The sequence below is a fragment of the Macrosteles quadrilineatus genome, unplaced genomic scaffold (genome assembly GCF_028750875.1).
Source record: "Macrosteles quadrilineatus isolate MER2022 unplaced genomic scaffold, UCM_ALF_1.0 Scaffold_1__1_contigs__length_201487025, whole genome shotgun sequence".
NCBI classification, from domain to species: Eukaryota; Metazoa; Arthropoda; class Insecta; order Hemiptera; family Cicadellidae; genus Macrosteles; species Macrosteles quadrilineatus.
The window spans coordinates 148,042,064-148,063,902 of NW_026542594.1; the positions used below are offsets into that span (position 1 = coordinate 148,042,064).

At 43.3% G+C, this 21,839-nt stretch overlaps 1 protein-coding gene across 1 annotated transcript in view; it reads left to right on the forward strand.

The window, feature by feature from the left end:
* LOC128986945 (protein jagged-1b) overlaps positions 1–21,839 on the forward strand; it is a 119,658-nt gene that overhangs the window by 63,602 nt on the left and 34,217 nt on the right. The window contains exons 3-4 of the mRNA XM_054407568.1: positions 12,067–12,121; positions 19,303–19,557. Of these exons, the coding sequence (XP_054263543.1) occupies positions 12,067–12,121; positions 19,303–19,557 (310 nt within the window). The remainder of the gene's footprint in view (positions 1–12,066; positions 12,122–19,302; positions 19,558–21,839) is intronic.

Below are 21,839 nucleotides of genomic sequence, written 5' to 3' on the forward strand. Positions count from 1 at the left end.
AACTTGATGGTGATCAACACACTTGACGTGTCGCTCCACTCCAGATACCGCTGATCCTCGTCTATGACTGCCACTACTTTGATGTGATTCACAACATCACTATGTCAGTCTGGCAGATAACTTGATGGTGATCAACACACTTGACGTGTCGCTTCACTCCAGATACTGCTGATCCTCGTCTACGTCTGCCACTACGTTGATGTGATGCACAACGTCACTACGTCAGTCTGGCAGAGGTACTTTGGTATTATACTGATCACACCGACAAATCTACTGCCAAATAAGATTTTAATCAGTTTAAATAACAAAATCTCCCTAAGCTAACCTAACAACCTTTAGGTTAGGTTAGGTTATATTTATTAGGTGTGGTTGTTAGTTGTGGTCAGCACAATACCAAAGTGCCCTGGCAGATAATCTTATGGTTATCAACACACTTAGTTTAAAGGCTTTGTGACAAGAGTTTGACACACAACATGACAAAATTGTGTTTAAAAAATGTAGCATAGCATGAAACGGTAATATGTTTTGTATTTGCTCACATAGCTGTTCTTTGTGTAAGGGAAACGTTAGAATAAATTGTGAGGAACTTAATGTGAATAGTTTATGATATAATTTTACTCATTTTCTATTTTGAATACAATCCCAATCGTTTAATTTTGTGAGACACGCCGGTATCTTAAAGTATAAAGGGCTTGACGTGGACGGGGACGGCGGGGACTCGTCACGTCCCCTCAGGCCCTCAACACCAAATATTTAGACAAGAACAGTAACTGTTATCATCTTCCGGCTGTCATGATAGCCTGGTTGATACGTCCGTGGCCCACTACACTAGACCCCGACCTTCGCCTTGTACAATAATCCTACGGAAATATTCGTATAGTTAATGTGGTCGCTTTAAAATGGAGGACCAATTGTGGACAAGGCAATTTAGTTCAGTAGAGTTGTAATTAAACTACCCAATGAAACCCCAACCAGGGTATGGGGAATAGTCAGCAACTTAATCGCAAATGCATCGTATCTGTAGAGACAACGGGTTGAGTGTAACTGTTTGAGAGAACTAAAATACTTGGCATTTAGTTAGAATTGCGATCCCGTTTAGGCAATCGAAACGGCTGCCTTTTACCGGAGTTAGCGGCTCCGGCGATAAGCAAACGACAATGGCTGGCGGTCACTAGAGCTCAGCTTAGATTGCTCACCATAAACTCGCGGATCACTCTTAGAGAGGTTCCAATTAAAGTGGTAATGAGAGGTAAATGGAGGAGTGTTGGCGTTACCGTCTGTTGGTACCATCACTCTCTGTAATGACTCCAGCCGCTAGCGCCTTCTCTGCTCTAATAGTCCTATAAACCGACCTGGCTGCCGTATGTTGAGTGTTCTTCCGCCGCCGCCGCCGCCGCCGCCGCCTCCAACACATGACAAAGACGATCATTGTAGAAATCAAACCTATATATATGTGGTCAGCACTATAGTGGTGAGCTTTGACTTGTTTATAATTGATTTTCCTTTATAATAATAGGAGTAAAATGACTACACAGTATGGTTTCTAAAGTCCATAGTGGAAGTGATGTTTATTTACAACAAATTAATAAACATAGCAATCACATGGCATATAATTAACACATGACAGCTGCTTCTAACTTAGTACCAAGAAGGCAATGAGGAACAAGATTACAAATAAATTCCAACACCCCTCCTTAATCTTGATCCTTCATTGGGGTAAGACCAAGGTCGGTCATGAAACCATCATGCTTGATTTTGCCAAGTGATTTTGTCAAAATGTCCGCTACCATCCTGGAAGTTGGAACGTAATTCAGCACAACTAGTTTTTCTCTTGATTATGTCTCTGACAAATAACTGTTTATGAATTATATGTTTGGTCTTGTCATTCACGGTTCTCTTCTGCAAAATCTTCATTGCTGGCATGTTGTCACAATGCAAATTTACATGCTCAAGAAATATTCCCAGCTCTTCCAACAAGTGCTTCAGAAACATTGCTTGCTTGCATGCCTGAACCATTGCTACAAACTCTGACTCTGTTGAGGAATCAGTCATACATCTCTGTTTCTTACTTCCCCAAGACACAGGTCCTTCACTCAGTTTAAAAACATATCCCGTACAACTTTTCCCATCAAAGTTGTTTCCATGACTGGCATCAACAAAACCATGTAGAGATTCTTCATCAGCTTGCTGCTCCACAGCATGCTTCCACAAATTCTTATTCGGATCTTCTATTGCCTCTTGATAACTACTTGGCTCTAGATCCTCACAGGTAACCATGTAGGTAACAAAATCAGGAAACATTTTAGGTTTTCTTACTCTTAGAGGGTACCTACTCCCAACATTAATTTCAACACCTTCCTCATCATTTCCCGAATTCCCTTCAGCGGATCCTCCAGTTCCAACATCGTCATCATCTTGCTCAATGTTGATATTATCAAGAATGAAGCTCTCCTCTTCTGCCTCAGGATTCCTGCAGGGTTCATCGAGTTTGGCGGTCTGGATGCTTACTATGGTCTCGACTGGTTGTATAGTTTCATCACCATTATTTTCTTCACGCCCATTATAAAATAAGTTTTCAAAAAACTTGACATCTCTAGAATAAATCAATCTACGGGGAGACTTAGGATCGACCAATTTGTAACCTTTGACATCCTCACTGTAACCTACAAAAATGTGAGGAACACTCTTGTAGTCCAATTTGGTCTTTCTCTCCTTAGGCACATGTACATTGACTATGCACCCAAAAACTCTAAGGTGACTGAGGTCCACTTTCGATCCAGTCCATTTCTCCTTTGGAGTGACTCCGAAAACAGCTTTTGTAGGACTTCGGTTCTAAGATAAATAGCTGCCTCCACAGCATACTGCCAGTAACCCTTGCTCAAATTTGAGTCACTTAGCATGCTTCTAGCCTTTTCAATAATAGTTCTATTTGCACGCTCTGCTACCCCATTCTGCTCAGGACTATATCGAGTAGTGACCTGGTGCCTTATTCCAAATCTATTACACACTTCTTCTAGTCTCGCATTCATGTACTCCCCGCCTTCATCTGACCTAACAGTTTTTACAGTCTGGTTGGTCAGATTTTCAACTAAAGTCTTAAACTTGAGAAAACAATCAACTACTTCATCCTTTGATTTCAAGAAATAACCAAAGGTCATTCTGGTGAAGTCATCAATAAATATTAGCATGAAGCGATTACCTTGAAGAGACTGAACATTCATAGGCCCACAGACATCCATATGGATTAACTCTAGTTTTGCCTCAGCTCTCTTACTTGGAGTGGTTGGGAAAGATTCTCTGGAGTGTTTCCCCTCTACACAGGGAATGCAAGATTCTGGCCTCTGATTAGGAAAATCGATACCCAAAGCCATCCCCTTTTTCAAAATACCCATGCTAACATGATTCAAGTGACCCAACCTTCTGTGCCATAAATTATGAAGGTCCACACTAACTGACTGGTCAACTTGAGTAGACATAGCCAAATTGTCATAATTTGGATCAATGTTGCATTTACTCTCTGTATCCAACCGATTCAGTCCGTTTACATTTGTTCCAGTTCCACAGATTTCACCTCTTACTGAAAACCCATCTTTTATGTAAATATTACACCCTTTGTCATCAAAAACTAAAACTTGCCCTTTACTAGCTATTTTGCTCACAGATAGCAAATTTGTAGATAAATCTGGTACATACGTCACATTCGATATCACTCTCTCACCAAAGTTTTTAAGGTTCACAGAAACTTTCCCAGAACCTGCAGAGTAAATTTTGGTATTATTAGCGACAGTAACCTCTTTAACTCCCTCATTCGAGTTAAATGTTTGAAAACTTTCTTTACTTTTAGAAAGATTGTCAGAACAACACGAGTCTATGTACCAGCTTTCAGGTTCTACCTTTACAGTCAGAGCAGTTATCCAACTCACATTTTTATTTTTGTTTTCACCATCTGACTTACCAATTTTGGAAAATGACCCTATCTTTGAGCTATTACTAATATTAGCTTCATTATTTTCAGGACAATCCCTTATCATATGGCCTGCCTTTCTACATTTGGAACAAGTAGGAATAAAAGGCTTCCTTGTCTTTGAGCTTTTATTACAATTAGCTTGATTAGTATTTGATTTTGATAAAAAAAGGCTTCCCAGTACTGCTTTCAAAAGTTGAAAATACTACAGAGGACTCAGTGTTATCCTTTTCAGCCATGCTATTTAATTTGTCTAGTACTTCACTATATTCTACTTTATCTGTACTCTCGACTGCCATCCTAAATGCCCTGTAAGACTCAGGCAAACCTCTTAGAAGTAGACACGCCTTCATTTCATCGTCTACGGGTTTCTCTATATCAGCAAGTTGAGCATTGAGGTCAAGAAATTTAGAAATATACTCACTCATGCTGTTGCATACTTCCAACTTCAAATCTAAAAGCTGGTCCAGCAGAAATATTCTCCTGTTTGTGCTCTTGACTTCATACTGCTTTGCTAAAATGTCCCATGCTTCCTTCGCTGATATGGCCGTCCTGATATGTAGTTTTGGAGCTGCCTCCAGGTGCATGGCAATCTTGGCATGTGCCCTCTCATCTTTGTCTGGATCAACAGTTAGTGGTGTCGTCTCTGCAATAGTCCTTCGTGGTTCAATGCAATTCCACAATCCCTCATACTTTAGAGCCATCTTCATGTCAAATTTCCAACTGACATAGTTGGCTGACCCTTTCAACTTAGAAATTCCAGGGGCTGATGTGGAGTATATAACTTTGTCTCCCATCATAGTAATTAATAAGTGTTCATCCAATGAAATTTACTATAATATTTCTTAAACACTTCTCTTCAAAAATTAAACTGTTCAAAATAGGCCACAGAGAACATGTTACAGTAAAAGTGAAACTGGGCCCATAACCACTTGTTTATAATTGATTTTCCTTTATAATAATAGGAGTAAAATGACTACACAGTATGGTTTCTAAAGTCCATAGTGGAAGTGATGTTTATTTACAACAAATTAATAAACATAGCAATCACATGGCATATAATTAACACATGACAGCTGCTTCTAACTTAGTACCAAGAAGGCAATGAGGAACAAGATTACAAATAAATTCCAACACTTTGGTTGAATGAAGTTTCCATAGCTCAGTATCCAGTAAGAGCACAATTATTACTTAAGTGCTCGTTGTTGATATGCTGAATATCTCAGTGACTCTCATTACAGCTTATTGTAATAAGCAACATGTAACATCAACATTAAAGCATTCAAGATCCAGTTGCATACTTTGGATTTTATTTTATAAATGATTTGAAAGCAAGTCGACGTTAGGTAGTAACACTAAGTTCTCTTTTAAGACACTGCAAAGACCCAGTTTTCGGATACAAAAGTTAAATTAATTTTGCATAGACCTTATGTTAGTAGATAAAATATTTCTCAACTGAAATATAATGTTTGAAAAAAAATGCAATCGTTGTTAGGGACGTCATTAGTTGTGAATGCACAAACAGTAATGTTGGCGTACAATGATATACAGTACAATATATGGGATTCAACACCGTTGCGTTCTTCTAGAATCTAGATCTCTGCCGTATTCTCTCCACTCTCAGCTGCCTTATCACTCACTACTGCTCACTGGGACCTGCAGAGTGCAGACGTCCGGGTTGAATTACAATGACTCTTGGTGAGAAATCATATCACTGGAAGAGTTTCCATCGCTGCATGCATATATTCATGGGCAGCCATCTTGAACGCGACATTTCCCCAAATCGCACGGGGAATAGAAAGTTTTGGCTCCGTACCGTATGGGAACAATCTGATAGTGACATTTGGGTCGCACTAATGCTGCGTCCGTCAGTCGCGCAAGGAGCATGCGGGTCCCTAAACTGAACATGGGAAAGGTTAGGCGCTCGTCAGGCCAAATACGAAGACGGTGGACAGCCGATAAGAAGAAGGCCGTGCAGGAATGTCAACACGGATTGACGGCTTCCCGCTTACTGCATTTTGTTTAGTGGGTTAGAGGGGTTTATAGCTATGACCGTGTGTCATAGTGCAAAGGGTATCTTTTGACTATTGTTGCTTGTTAGCATCTTGTAAAAATACCCTTGTTTCTTTAGGTGTACCCTCTTATACGGTTACTCTACAGACGATTTTAATTAGGTTTGCTTAAAAAATAATATTTTTGATGCATATCTTTGAGTATTAAACACTTGGAGGAATGTGTGTGAAGGACCTCACATAGCAGTGACTTATCAGCACTCAGCACGCTGGGGGCGGTGGCGCCAGCGCAGTGTTATCATCAGTGATATGACATTGTATTCACGAGTTAGCAGATTCTAATACCCACGAACGTTTTGAATTTTCTTATGATGTTAGTTCCATACTCCGAGTTCCCATATTGTCAATAAGCTCTGTCGTAATTAATTCCCTTTGGTATACTGTACGTATCTTATGTTCGCACGGTTCTAGTATTGTTGAGATTGAATTTTGACCCAAATGAGAATAATCACTAGCTGATAACATAGACAAAAACCGAAACATAGTACTGTATAATTAAGTCTAGTTTTCTACATCATCGTAAGGACTAGCATAAACATGGGTGACTCAATAATCTTGAATCTATTTATGTTGATAATGAGGTCCGTAATCAATTATTCACCATCAAGCTGACCTAAGCATACCACAAGGTTTAATCTGTATATCACTTGCATCTTAGACCCATACCAATATGTCACTGCCTTCTTACTCTATAATGACGATCAGAGTCATGCAAATAACACTAAACCCTGATCAGTATAATTTGGCTACAGTATTATACTGTTTAATTTATGAATCAGAACATTTCATTTTCATTTCTAATGTTAACTGCAATGGCCTAACCCAGTCATAAAATGAGGGTATTCACCCCTTTGATGTAAACGTACCCCTTGGTCGAAAAAACATGTATTATAAGTGTTAATTTATCATCGTGTTTAAACTGTAAAGTCAAATAATTAAGCGTTAGGAGGAGTATACCAGATAGTGCGATAACAACAATGGTATTCACTACATGGTTTTTGCCAAATATTCGTTTGTTGCATACAGTCGTGCTGTAGAAAAGTCTTTTTTAGTTGCTTGACAATAACTTAAGTCGCTTACTAACAGTTATTAAGACAGTATGGTTTAAACGGAGGTGCCAAGTGAGGATAGCCTCTGGGAACGAGATCGCAGGTTGTGAACCTGCCCGACCGCTTCTGCAGACGTTTGCGTGCAGAGCCCCATCTGCAAACCCATACTTAATTCCGTTTCCTTAACTGCTACATTTACTCCTATCCAATTATTATCCTTTTCTCTCCCAACTCCTGCACGATTATCAGTTCACATACCGGGGGGACCCATAATTTTATTTTACTGTTTTAATCCAAGGCCGTATTGCTCTGTAGTATGTATGACACAATGTAGACTATTATGTTCGATAGTCAGTTATAGAATATGACAGTGACAAAAACATACCAGTGAATCAACTACGATAACGGAATTTAACGTAGATCGTGGAGAGTTTGATTAAACAAGAGTGAGGGTGTTTAGCGGGTGTTAGTCACGTGATAGTGGGTGGCAGTGAGATGAAAACTGTATTAGACAGTGGCGGGTGTTGGCTCGGGGCGACCACGAGTGAGGGTGTTTAGCGTGTGTTAGTCCCGTGGTAGTGGGTGGCAGTGAGATGAACACTGTATTAGACAGTGGCGGGTGTTGGCTCGGGGCGACCACGAGTGAGGGTGTTTAGCGTGTGTTAGTCACGTGGTAGTGAGATGAACACTGTATTAGACAGTGGCGGTTGTTGGCTCAGGGCGACCACGAGTGAGGGTGTTTAGCGGGTGTTAGTGCCGTGGTAGTGGGTGGCAGTGAGATGAACACTGTATTAGACAGTGGCGGGTGTTGGCTCTGGGCGACCACGAGTGAGGGTGTTTAGCGTGTGTTAGTCACGTGGTAGTGGGTGGCAGTGAGATGAACACTGTATAAGACAGTGGCGGGTGTTGGCTCGGGGCGACCACGAGTGAGGGTGTTTAGCGTGTGTTAGTCACGTGGTAGTGGGTGGCAGTGAGATGAACACTGTATTAGACAGTGGCGGTTGTTGGCTCGGGGCGACCACGAGTGAGGGTGTTTAGCGTGTGTTAGTCACGTGGTAGTGAGATGAACACTGTATTAGACAGTGGCGGTTGTTGGCTCAGGGCGACCACGAGTGAGGGTGTTTAGCGGGTGTTAGTGCCGTGGTAGTGGGTGGCAGTGAGATGAACACTGTATTAGACAGTGGCGGGTGTTGGCTCTGGGCGACCACGAGTGAGGGTGTTTAGCGTGTGTTAGTCACGTGGTAGTGGGTGGCAGTGAGATGAACACTGTACTAGACAGTGGCGGGTGTTGGCTCGGGGCGACCACGAGTGAGGGTGTTTAGCGTGTGTTAGTCACGTGATAGTGGGTGGCAGTGAGATGAACACTGTATTAGACAGTGGCGGGTGTTAGCTCGGGGCGACCACGAGTGAGGGTGTTTAGCGTGTATCACGTGGTAGTGGGTGGCAGTGAGATGAACACTGTATTAGACAGTGGCGGGTGTTGGCTCGGGGCGACCACGAGTGAGGGTGTTTAGCGTGTGTTAGTCACGTGGTAGTGGGTATCAGTGAGATGAACACTGTATTCGACAGTGGCAGGTGTTGGCTCGGGGCGACCACGAGTGAGGGTGTTTAGCGTGTGTTAGTCACGTGATAGTGGGTGGCAGTGAGATGAACACTGTATTAGACAGTGGCGGGTGTTAGCTCGGGGCGACCACGAGTGAGGGTGTTTAGCGGGTGTTAGTCACGTGGTAGTGGGTGGCAGTGAGATGAACACTGTATTAGACAGTGGCGGTTATTGGCTCGGGGCGACCACGAGTGAGGGTGTTTAGCGTGTGTTAGTCACGTGGTAGTGGGTGGCAGTGAGATGAACACTGTATTAGACAGTGGCGGGTGTTGGCTCGGGGCGACCACGAGTGAGGGTGTTTAGCGTGTGTTAGTCACGTGGTAGTGGGTATCAGTGAGATGAACACTGTATTAGACAGTGGCAGGTGTTGGTTTGGGGCGACCACGAGTGAGGGTGTTTAGCGTGAGTTAGTCACGTGATAGTGGGTGGCAGTGAGATGAACACTGTATTAGACAGTGGCGGGTGTTAGCTCGGGGCGACCACGAGTGAGGGTGTTTAGCGTGTGTTAGTCACGTGGTAGTGGGTGGCAGTGAGATGAACACTGTATAAGACAGTGGCGGGTGTTGGCTCGGGGCGACCACGAGTGAGGGTGTTTAGCGTGTGTTAGTCACGTGGTAGTGGGTGGCAGTGAGATGAACACTGTATTAGACAGTGGCGGTTGTTGGCTCGGGGCGACCACGAGTGAGGGTGTTTAGCGTGTGTTAGTCACGTGGTAGTGGGTGGCAGTGAGATGAACACTGTACTAGACAGTGGCGGGTGTTGGCTCAGGGCGACCACGAGTGAGGGTGTTTAGCGTGTGTTAGTCACGTGATAGTGGGTGGCAGTGAGATGAACACTGTATTAGACAGTGGCGGGTGTTGGCTCGGGGCGACCACGAGTGAGGGTGTTTTGCGTGTGTTAGTCACGTGGTAGTGGGTGGTAGTGAGATGAACACTGTATTAGACAGTGGCGGGTGTTGGCTCGAGGCGACCACGAGTGAGGGTGTTTAGCGTGTGTTAGTCACGTGGTAGTGAGATGAACACTGTATTAGACAGTGGCGGGTGTTGGCTCTGGGCGACCACGAGTGAGGGTGTTTAGCGGGTGTTAGTCACGTGGTAGTGAGATGAACACTGTATTAGACAGTGGCGGGTGTTGGCTCTGGGCGACCACGAGTGAGGGTGTTTAGCGTGTGTTAGTCACGTGGTAGTGAGATGAACACTGTATTAGACAGTGGCGGGTGTTGGCTCTGGGCGACCACGAGTGAGGGTGTTTAGCGGGTGTTAGTGCCGTGGTAGTGAGATGAACACTGTATTAGACAGTGGCGGGTGTTGGCTCGGGGCGACCACGAGTGAGGGTGTTTAGCGGGTGTTAGTCACGTGGTAGTGGGTGGCAGAGAGATGAACACTGTATTAGACAGTGGCGGGTGTTGGCTCGAGGCGACCACGAATGAGGGTGTTTAGCGTGTGTTAGTCACGTGGTAGTGAGATGAACACTGTATTAGACAGTGGCAGGTGACAGGTGTAGGCTCGGGGCGACCACGAGTGAGGGTGTTTAGCGTGTGTTAGTCACGTGGTAGTGGGTGGCAGAGCGATGAACACTGTATTAGACAGTGCAGGTTTTGGCTCGAGGCGACCACGAGTGAGGGTGTTTAGCGTGTGTTAGTCACGTGATAGTGGGTGGCAGTGAGATGAACACTGTATTAGACAGTGGCAGGTGACAGGTGTAGGCTCGGAGCGACCACGAGTGAGGGTGTTTAGCGTGTGTTAGTCACGTGGTAGTGAGATGAACACTGTATTAGACAGTGGCGGGTGTTGGCTCGAGGCGACCACGAGTGAGGGTGTTTAGCGTGTGTTAGTCACGTGGTAGTGAGATGAACACTGTATTAGACAGTGGCGGTTGTTGGCTCGGGGCGACCACGAGTGAGGGTGTTTTGCGTGTGTTAGTCACGTGGTAGTGGGTGGTAGTGAGATGAACACTGTATTAGACAGTGGCGGGTGTTGGCTCGAGGCGACCACGAGTGAGGGTGTTTAGCGTGTGTTAGTCACGTGGTAGTGAGATGAACACTGTATTAGACAGTGGCGGGTGTTGGCTCGGGGCGACCACGAGTGAGGGTGTTTTGCGTGTGTTAGTCACGTGGTAGTGGGTGGTAGTGAGATGAACACTGTATTAGACAGTGGCGGGTGTTGGCTCGAGGCGACCAGGAGTGAGGGTGTTTAGCGTGTGTTAGTCACGTGGTAGTGAGATGAACACTGTATTAGACAGTGGCGGGTGTTGGCTCTGGGCGACCACGAGTGAGGGTGTTTAGCGGGTGTTAGTGCCGTGGTAGTGAGATGAACACTGTATTAGACAGTGGCGGGTGTTGGCTCGAGGCGACCACGAGTGAGGGTGTTTAGCGTGTGTTAGTCACGTGGTAGTGAGATGAACACTGTATTAGACAGTGGCGGGTGTTGGCTCTGGGCGACCACGAGTGAGGGTGTTTAGCGGGTGTTAGTCACGTGGTAGTGAGATGAACACTGTATTAGACAGTGGCGGGTGTTGGCTCTGGGCGACCACGAGTGAGGGTGTTTAGCGGGTGTTAGTGCCGTGGTAGTGGGTGGCAGTGAGATGAACACTGAATTAGACAGTGGCGGGTGTTGGCTCGAGGCGACCACGAGTGAGGGTGTTTAGCGTGTGTTAGTCACGTGGTAGTGAGATGAACACTGTATTAGACAGTGGCGGGTGTTGGCTCTGGGCGACCACGAGTGAGGGTGTTTAGCGGGTGTTAGTGCCGTGGTAGTGGGTGGCAGTGAGATGAACACTGAATTAGACAGTGGCGGGTGTTGGCTCTGGGCGACCACGAGTGAGGGTGTTTAGCGTGTGTTAGTCACGTGGTAGTGAGATGAACACTGTATTAGACAGTGGCGGGTGTTGGCTCTGGGCGACCACGAGTGAGGGTGTTTAGCGGGTGTTAGTCACGTGGTAGTGGGTATCAGTGAGATGAACACTGTACTAGACAGTGGCGGGTGTTGGCTCGGGGCGACCACGAGTGAGGGTGTTTAGCGTGTGTTAGTGCCGTGGTAGTGGGTGGCAGTGAGATGAACACTGAATTAGACAGTGGCGGGTGTTGGCTCGAGGCGACCACGAGTGAGGGTGTTTAGCGTGTGTTAGTCACGTGGTAGTGAGATGAACACTGTTAGACAGTGGCGGGTGTCGGCTCGGGGCGACCACGAGTGAGGGTGTTTAGCGTGTGTTAGTGCCGTGGTAGTGGGTGGCAGTGAGATGAACACTGAATTAGACAGTGGCGGGTGTTGGCTCGAGGCGACCACGAGTGAGGGTGTTTAACGTGTGCCTGGCACGAGAGCCGCTTCTTGTATCTACACTTATCACATACCTGTTATTTACACACTTTTTTTGTTTCAGAGATCGTTCACGCTTATTCTTCAAGCATTAGACCACAACAACTATACGGTGCCTGGTAAGTGTACATTTTTTAATGCCCCTTCCAAATTGAGCCCTAATGTTGTACTTTGAATATTTTATTCTTTATCCATACACAATAAAAAAGTGAAATCTTCAAAAAATAAGTGATAGTATAAATTAGTGCCAGATACAAGCGGCCACTTGTCACTGTTATCGCCTGGAACCTTTTATCACCTCATCTGGTCTCAGAGAGAGCTACCTCTCTCTGATGTGTCACACAATAGCAGCCGTGGCCACCCACCCAAGATACCGTGTAATATGCGTGGTATAGCAGAGTAGCGCCAGATACAAGCGGTCACTTGTCACTGTTATCGCCTGGAACCTGTTACTGTATCACCTCATCTGATCTCAGAGAGAGCTACCTTTGATGTGTCACACAATAGCGGCCGTGACCACCCACCCAAGATACCGTGTAAAATGCGTGGTATAGCAAAGTAGCGCCAGATGCAAGCGGTTATTTGTCACTGTTATCGCCTGGAACCTGTTATCACCTCATCTGATCCCAGAGAGAGAGAGAGAGAGAGAGAGAGAGAGAGCTTCCTCTGGAGTGTCACACAATAGCGGCTGTGGCCACCCACCAAAGATACTGTGTAATATGCGCATAATGATCTAATAGTTGCCTGTTTTGCATAAACAGCTAGTTTACAAGCGAACCGAGCTTTTCGAGACATATTCAAATGCTGGCGAGGACCGTTACGTCCCCAGTTCCATTGCCAAATTGGCCAAGACGTATAGCGAGCGCAGAGTGGCCAGCCAATTAGATGCAAGCGCTATGCGCGATGCAGAGTGTACGAGTGTTCGGCCGCCGCAAGTGACGCTACCAATCTTCCTTGACAGATGTCACTGACGCCGCCGTATTCGACACGACATTTATTTTACCCGTCGCGTTCTACTATATATCATCTTAGGACGATTCTATAAATAATGCAATCTTTGGCATTTCATTTTAAAATTGTAATAATTCTTCTCTTTGTCCAACTGTTTGTCGGAACTCATTTAAGCGTAAAGATTTATAATGCATAAACTTGTATTAATTATTAGAAGATTAAATTCTAATCATATTCATTATGGCACTTTTAAATCAATAACTGCATGTTACCACGTACTAGTTAAAATACTGTTACGTGTTATAGTAAATCAATGCCATCTCTGCAATGTCAGAGATGACATTAGGAGCTGCCACTGGGCTACCGTGTTCGGTTCTACATAACCTAGTTAGCTAACAAGCATTACCAGTGTCAATGGTAATACTGCATTAAAGCTATAAGTTCTTACCGCAGATCGTCAGGTCTCACTTAGCCAGTCTCGTTCACGTCCCGTTGCTGTTGCTGTTGCTCGCGTAAACCACATACGCCGTACAATTAATGAGTACATGCAAACAACAATCGACATTACATACATAATGCATCGTGCTGTACACGCTCGCACGACATGACTTGCCGCACCTCCCAGTCGTCAGTCGCTCGCTCTCTGTACCTTCATCATCATCACTTGCGTTGTAAATCGTTTAACTAGTCACAATAATACAGTAAACGAAAAATTTACATTCAGTGTAAGAACTTCTTGGTTTAAATCACATATATCGTTATGCATAAAGTTTTACAAACCAAACTAGTTTTAATGAAATACTGTATTCATAAAAATAAACTACATAAATATATTTTATAAATTGTGAGACACTTGATTTGTTTTGTTATCCTTCTGTTTTAAGTTTTAACTAAGTAAAAGACTTGTTGTATATTCGTTGGTTGCCACTATCTATATGGCTTAGTATCCATCCTTGTACTTAGATGATATTTTTATAGTAATGAATGTTGTTTTAATTTTAGGACGACTGATCTCTTCCAAACTGTCTGTAACTTGATACAGTTCTTGTTCTTGCTCATATTCCTCTAAGGAAATGATATTATTCTGATTTAGCACTAAAGAGATAGTTGCAAGTTGTAGTGTTGTAGTGTCGTAGTGTTGTTGTAGCGTTGTAGTGTTGTAGTGCTGTTGTAGTGCCGACCTGGCTACGATCCAGCACAGTGTTAACAGCGACACGACGTAACTCGCCGTCGCTAATGAGTCCAGTCTGTCCTTCTTCAATAAACGATGATTTACTCGGAACCGGTTGTTTCCTTCAAAATGTCAACGTTTTAACAAGAAGTAGGCTTGCAGATTCGCGGGGGGCCACCTGAGGACCGGAACTGTACTAATTGGCATCTCAGCGCGGCGGCTTCGCCATAAATCCGCGGCAACACCGAAATCGAAATGTCGCATCGCCTAAATCACGGACCGTGAATATTCGGCGCGGTTATGTATTTTAATGGGATCGTTAGAGAGCGACCGTCGAGGAATTTCCTGAAAACCGGTTAATTAGCTGGGACGGAGGCAGCGAGTGCAATTTAAACACCACGATCAGCACGAAAGACTCGGCGGAGTATGCGAGGCTGGGACTGAGCGATAAAAGTATCATGGATTGGCGTCATCGAGTCACCCCCACAGCCAGATCCTACTATCACGAAGAAATATTACATCGCGTCACCCCTACGAAACCTCAGCCGAGCAAGGTACGCGTATCATGGTAATATCGCATCATTTTACCCCCACTACAATTACGGCAACATTCGAACAGCATAATGATAATGTTAGTGTAGTCTTGTTAAATGTTTTATTTGTGGAGCATGTACCGTTCGAATGTGTTCAATTGGTTGAGACCTCCTCCATGTCGCCGATGTTCCAAAACACCCGATTTACTGTCCTAAGCTCGCTCGGCTCGACCGCCTTTTGTTTGTTTTACAAACGCCCGGTGACTGATGGCTGACTGATGATTAATGGTGCGCCATCATATTACAGCATTAATTAACCATCAAATAAATTGCGACCGGTAAACGAACATCTGACAGTAACATCCCCGCTGCAGCGCGCCACTTGTTCCGTTAATGACGCTCTGCCACTCGTCCGATAACTTGTGCGCCTATTTCCTCACTGGAATTTATTATCCCGTTATTCTTCACTAATTAAATATAAATGACCAACTCTAACCTTTAATGGTGTAAGTGTTTATAATTATTGAGTTATAACATTATAAACTTAGCTACTTATGTTTATAGTTGGTTTTTTTTAATGATGGTGCATATAACTTACCCAACACAATTGATATTGATCGGGTTGCTATCGTTGCATTAATAGAATTATTTGGCGACTCAATATATCGAATGCAGCAACTCTTCCTGTTAAGCAGTAATATATCATTCACCAAATAAGTTTTGGCTACACATCTTTAGTTTCGGCGATACATTCTTTGGTGACGAGTCCTGAGGTAGCGAAACAATGAAAGAGTGGATTCGTGTAAGCGATTTTTTCCTACGGCTTGTCTCTGCTTATTTAAGTTCATATTCGTAAGATTTCTATTGTTCTGAACTACATACAGTGGTTGTGATTATTATTAATGTAATAGCAATAAAAGAAATTTTCACAGAAGATATTTAGGCAGAATTACTGTATAAAATGTACCACATTGTCACTATAACTATGTCTGTCCTTTGGTGAGTGGTGGCTTTGACTTTAATGTAAGTACACCTTAAAGACTCCGGTATCTAAAGGTCCATAGTGATGCCGAGCGCCTATTAGTCATCGTCAATGCCATCCTGGTGTATTGTCTGTTTAGAAGAGCAAATAGATTGATTACTCTGTCATCCCACTTATACGTAATACTTTATTATTCATACGAGAACAAGAGCAATTTGCAAACTTATTCAAAATGACAATATTTAGTCGTTTTATTGGAACATTTGGCGTGCTTTGTGGAGATTTTCATATAAACTATCGTGTTCTTTTGAACTTGAACCATAGCATTGCCAGCGACAGTGCCTGTGGAGGCTGGTCCGCTGGTGGCGAGTATGCAGATGCAGAGGGTCAATAATTAGCAGGCACAGTCCGCGACCGCTCATCAATCTTGAGCCACTTGTTGTGCTGCGGAACACGTTTATATACATCCTCTAATGTATGACACTCCAGAATAATTACACTCCCCTCGCAATAAACTGTTCCGTCTCTACGAGAATCAGTCAGTCCGCTCCTCTTGTACGACATCCGCGGTCGACGTTCTCCATCATGTTCCTTTCCCCGTCTTAATAAAGTAGCTGTCGTGTTTCTTGGGAAATTTAATTTGCGAAGTTCACTATATATGCATCGTAGTAGGCTAGTGCCGGCAGTCTCTGTTTCAATAGTTGTATATCGTTTGTAAGATGTAGGTAACGTGAAACATGTTTGCAAGATTTATATGGAATAATTATTGTACATTTAATATAATGCGCGAAGAGCTAGATCTTATATCAAAGTGTTCTTCAACGATTATAATGCTAATTCATATCAATTATTTTTATTTTTACTTTCCAATGGCCAGGAACCAGTTTATAAGAAATATACGAAGAAATATATATGTACTCATCGAAGGTGAGGATGATATAGCTCAAACTGAGCGTCTGCAGGATTTCCTGAGCTCTTCTAGAGCTCTGGCTCTGAGCCTTCGATTGAATCTAATAAATTTATCAGTCAAAGCCGTGACAACTACGTATCGAGTCCAAGTTCGGGCGCCAGAGATGGTGAATTTCCAACTCAGGATGGGGTCCACAGAACGGTTTATCTACAGTATAATTAGACACAGTCTTCTAAAAGTATGAATTGAAGGACGAATGTCAGTGTTTTGTTGATAGACAATTTTATTTAATGCTATTTTGAAAAAAAAAACATTGATTCTCTTACATTTATAGGAGGTCCTCTAAACGTAGATCAGGGACACAGGTCCTCTAATAGCCCCCGATACAAACCTGTGTGGGTGTGTGTGTGTGTGTGTATGTACTTCACTGTGATTAAAACTAGGCCTACGTTCTTTGGCACATAGTCTAAATAAAATATGGCCAATACATAGGCCTAAGTGTACGCTATTGAGGATAAAAATCAGGTAAGTTCTGGTGTTCATTTATTCGCAGTACGTTTTTAACCGCCTTAAAATCTGGTATCTTTCAAAAATATATAGACGAAAACTTGAATTTAAGTTAATTTTCTATGACGAGTTTTTGCAGAGATCAATGTATTAGCAAATTAGCTAGAGTACAGTGTACAGATTTGTCGGTTTTGCGTACAATCTACGAGCTCAACAATTTTGGTGTTAAGTCTTGGCTTGGCTGGTAGTATCAACTATGCCAGGGTGTAGCTACAATGACATAGAGTCGGAGAGCAACAGCTATCAAGGAATTGCTCTTGGTGTCCCATCACGGATCGTTTGCGGCAGAACTAATGCGCTCAGTCCGACGTGAGGCTATTCACTCTGCTTAATCGTCTCTCGTTGGCAGCGCAGTGTTCGACTTTTGTTCGACCGTTACTCTTAACTCGAAAAGAGCCATTTCACATCTGGTTCTCACCTCCACTAGACTACCGGTATTCCACATCATTCAGCAATCTCCGCGTTGGTACATACGGCTTGTAATTGATTAGGTGGGTGAAGATATACTCTGCCATTAAGTCTATCATAGCAAGAACCAGACAATACTGCAGAGTAAGCCTCGACCACTGCCGCGGTGTCGCTGCTTCTGCGTCGCTACTGGCAAGTGAAGTGGCAAGTTCAACCGCAGAGTTGCAAACCACAACTACCCGCCGTCGCCGTCCTCTGCTGGCCATTCTCTCAAACTATTCTTTCTTGCAAAACTCAACATAAAGTTATTAGTTTGGCTGCACAGTAAAAAGATAATAAATCTAAACAATATCACTAAACGTAACTTATAATGAAGTATGGGTTCACATGATCGCAATACGAATTCCAGGCTAGGTGGGTGAGCGGTCCATACTTATCGTGGCTCGGTAGTAGAGACGAGGCGTTCGGTTCACTACCAGCTTATAATAATAGGTTTCCCAAACCGGGTCTATTGAATTACTCCAAATTAGATGTCGTGAAATAAAAAACATCAGTAAAAGCATCCGAACGTAAAGATAAGGGTGGAGCGATGGAGCTGGGAACATGTTTGTCTATGGCGCATCACCTGCTACTTGGGTGGCATCGCGACAACTCTTTATCACTCCATTCCATCCACTCCACTTCGCTCACCTAATCCTGAGCATTCGATTGGATTATGGGATTTAGAGTAGTTATTAAAACCATTCCATATGTGGCGGCCGTGACGCTCACTGATGCTTTTGCAAATGGAGTGGTCTTCGGGATTACTTCTACCTTCTAATGGCGTTCTTCTATATCGTCTTTACCTCAAGTTAAATACAAACCCTACTGTGTAGTGAATAATTACTGTTAATTTTGTGTTATTGTAAATACATAACATAGGTATATCTTATCTTAGTTTCAAAAACATAGCACACTTTTTAGGATCATACTCCTATGCTATAAAGGTTTTAAGACGATACCAATGCGAGTGTGTGGGATATGGACCTCCTTAAGTTAATGAGATCTTGCATGGATACCTGGTGAATTGGTCACTATTCACATTGGGGGAACTGGACGAGGAGCCTGCTTTTTCAATCTTGCTTTTAAACTTTAATACTTCTCTGGTAGACATCTGCCATACCACATAAAAGGAAATGCTGTAGTGTAAATTATATGTTTTTATTGTAAACTTCTTTAACGTAGTCCATCCGACAGTGTCGATTTAAAATGAAGACCCCAATTTGTAATGAAGTGAGTACCTATTCAAGTTCGCTGGCTCCCAAGGTTAGTTGGTTTTTTCTGGATTCTTGTGAAAGCTCAGAAATAATAAGACAACTGAATTGTTACTCTACTCTATTTATATCCGTTTCAGAACGAATGGTAATATATCTTCCTTGACGTTCGCGAATTAAGGAAAAAGGTTGTCCAATAGAGTTCGGTAAAACTACATCTGTATTAATACTCTCTTATCCTATAGGTAATATTTTATAGATCATTGACTTTTTCTGTTGTCTAATTTTTATATGCGGTATATTTCAAATTTATATGATTATTAATTAGGCATTTAGTCAATGCGATAGACGGATCTGTAGTGTATAATACACACAGTGATGAATAACTAATATCGCCGACAACTCAGGTAGTCTGAACTAGTTTGCTGCAGTCTGAATTTACTAATTGAATACTTAAGATACTAGTTTAAGCTTTGTAATATTTGCACCATTGACGTATCATACAGTCAAAACTGTCTGTTTCAGAACGTAACGAACCTATAGAGGAGGCGTCGTACAGCGGGATCATCCTACCCAGCGCCGAGTGGCACACCCTGAACCACGTGGGGTCCACAGCCAGGATCACCTACAGGGTGCGAGTGCAGTGCGATCTCAACTACTTCAACTCAACCTGCACCAAGTTCTGCAGACCCAGAGACGACAAGTTCGGCCACTACAACTGCGACCGCAACGGCGACAAGGAGTGCATCGTCGGCTGGAAAGGCGCCAACTGCGAGATCGGTCAGTAAACTACTTCAATTAGTTGCAAGGGAGCGAGTGGTTTAGTTTCCCATTTGTAGGGTATCTGGATTTTACCATCTGTGCAAACTTTTCAATTAGGAGGCCCCGGCCACACGAGGCGGTTTAACCGCGCGAAGATAAGCCGCGCGAAGTTAAGGGCTTCGACAACACATTGAATCAAATGAGAGTGGCCACACGAGGCGAAGTTTAGCCGCATGTGCGGTTGAGCCGCAACATGTCGTCCCCCGACCGCGCGAAGTTAAGCCGCGTTGGAGGGGATGACACACGTAGTCTTATGAGAGTGGCCACACGATTCGGTTCGACCGCGCGGCAGCCGCGCTTATTGGAGATATTCTTCGGACATTTCCAGTGGTTTTTTAGTTTGTTTTGTGTATTTTTTACCGGTTGCGTGGTGTTCAAACAATGTTTGATACATATGAACTCCGAACTATGGTTTTGCATGTGCTCGTAAAACGTTTGGAACACAAAAAATTGTTTTTCCGTTATGAAGGGATGGACCCAATGATTTATGTTAACGTTCCAGATCACCACACGCTTTTAATGCACAAACTAACGTAAGTGTTTCGCCCATGACTAAAAAGAGTGAACTGAACTATGTTTTAATAGAGTACTGATACTGGGAAAACCTAACAGGAAGCGGTTCATCCGCCCCGTGTGGCCAGGCACTTCGCGCGGCTTAACTTCGCGCGAAGATAAGCCGCGCGGCTTAAATTCGCCTCGTGTGGCCGGGGCCTAAGGATAGTACTCGTTCGGTCCCACGCACTGCGGAATGGAGAGAATTCAGATAGTTTGTGGCTCTAACAGAATGGTTAGCATATCCTCTTCACTAACAAAACAGAGCTACGCTTCTTGATGATTGGCTAGAAGGAACAAACATTTGCATGCGATTACCATCCAAATTATCTTGTTTGAAACAAACGTAGACAATACTTGGGTACTAAGGAGACAACCCATTATGGAACAGCTGTAGCTTTTTTTTTTAATTTAAAAAGAACACAGTTGAATGAACAACTCATCATAGAATGCCTTTGAAGTTTACTATTATATTTTCTCCATTTGATTTGTTTCTGTGGTAGTTGATGTGACATAAAATCTGCAATAGCGCACATTGATTAATTTATATTATGGTCGTAATTATCTTGTATATTATATTATAATGTACATAAATTAATAATAAATAGTTGACTTGGTCTAAAAGTTGGCGTATTCGAATGAAATCAGTAATGTACATCAGCGCACCTCAGTCTGTGAAGGAATTCGACAAATTTAACTCGCGAATGGAATGTCTAGTTCTAGGAATAGTATAACCATAGATTAAACATGGAGTATGTTTTATCTATGGTATAACGTGTCAAAGGTATAACGTTTAAAGCACACCCGCATAAAGTCACGCTCTTCAACGTGTAAAATAAGAAAATTAAACCCGTCGGTTGGAAGTACTGATTCAATTTGGTTTAAACCTCAATGTAAACGAGCCGAGTTCGACCAATCTACAGATTCGGCTCGCTCGAGGAAGTAAAGGCCAGGGTGCGTCCATTAGCTCTAATAAATATCAGGTGTTTATTCTACACGCGGCCCAGGGCGACGGGCTCGGCCCCGACCTGCTAAATGTATTCATTCAACCTCCTCGGTGTGTATATCATCATTAGATTAGACTTTGCTCCCGTTGTGTCCGCGGGCGACCCTCTATCTCGTCCCATCTGGACAAATTGAACCGCGCGTGGAGTGCTGGAGACGAGATGAATTGGTACAGACGCCTACTGGTTCTGTCCCCTCTTGCAACATTGTTTGTTAATAGTTGTTTTATGCTTTCACCGCTTCAAGTTGTAAATTATTAGCACCACGTGATATACATTGTTCTTAATACTTAAATACAAATATTATATACACAGAATAGACGTCCCATCCGATATACATCTCTATAAAGAGAATATAGTAGAATGAACCATTCACAGAGTGTGCTTATTATACAGAGAAGTTATTTTTTCTCCATTACTTGCTCATACGGTGTTAGTTGATGTCGCGTAAAGGATGCGGATGCTGAGGTTTACAATCAATTGTACTTTCAGTTAAGCTTGGTAAAAAATTACGAATTTAGTCATAAATCAGCGTACAATGTCGTAGCAATTCAACAACTGCGCCTTCTTCTTAATAATTCTTAAACTAGCTACTAGCTCTATTTAAACATGGGAACGGGATGTTTCGGGTTCTCCATAGTCAAACTTTTAAACGGAAGCATGCCTACTATTGGTATAAGTAGG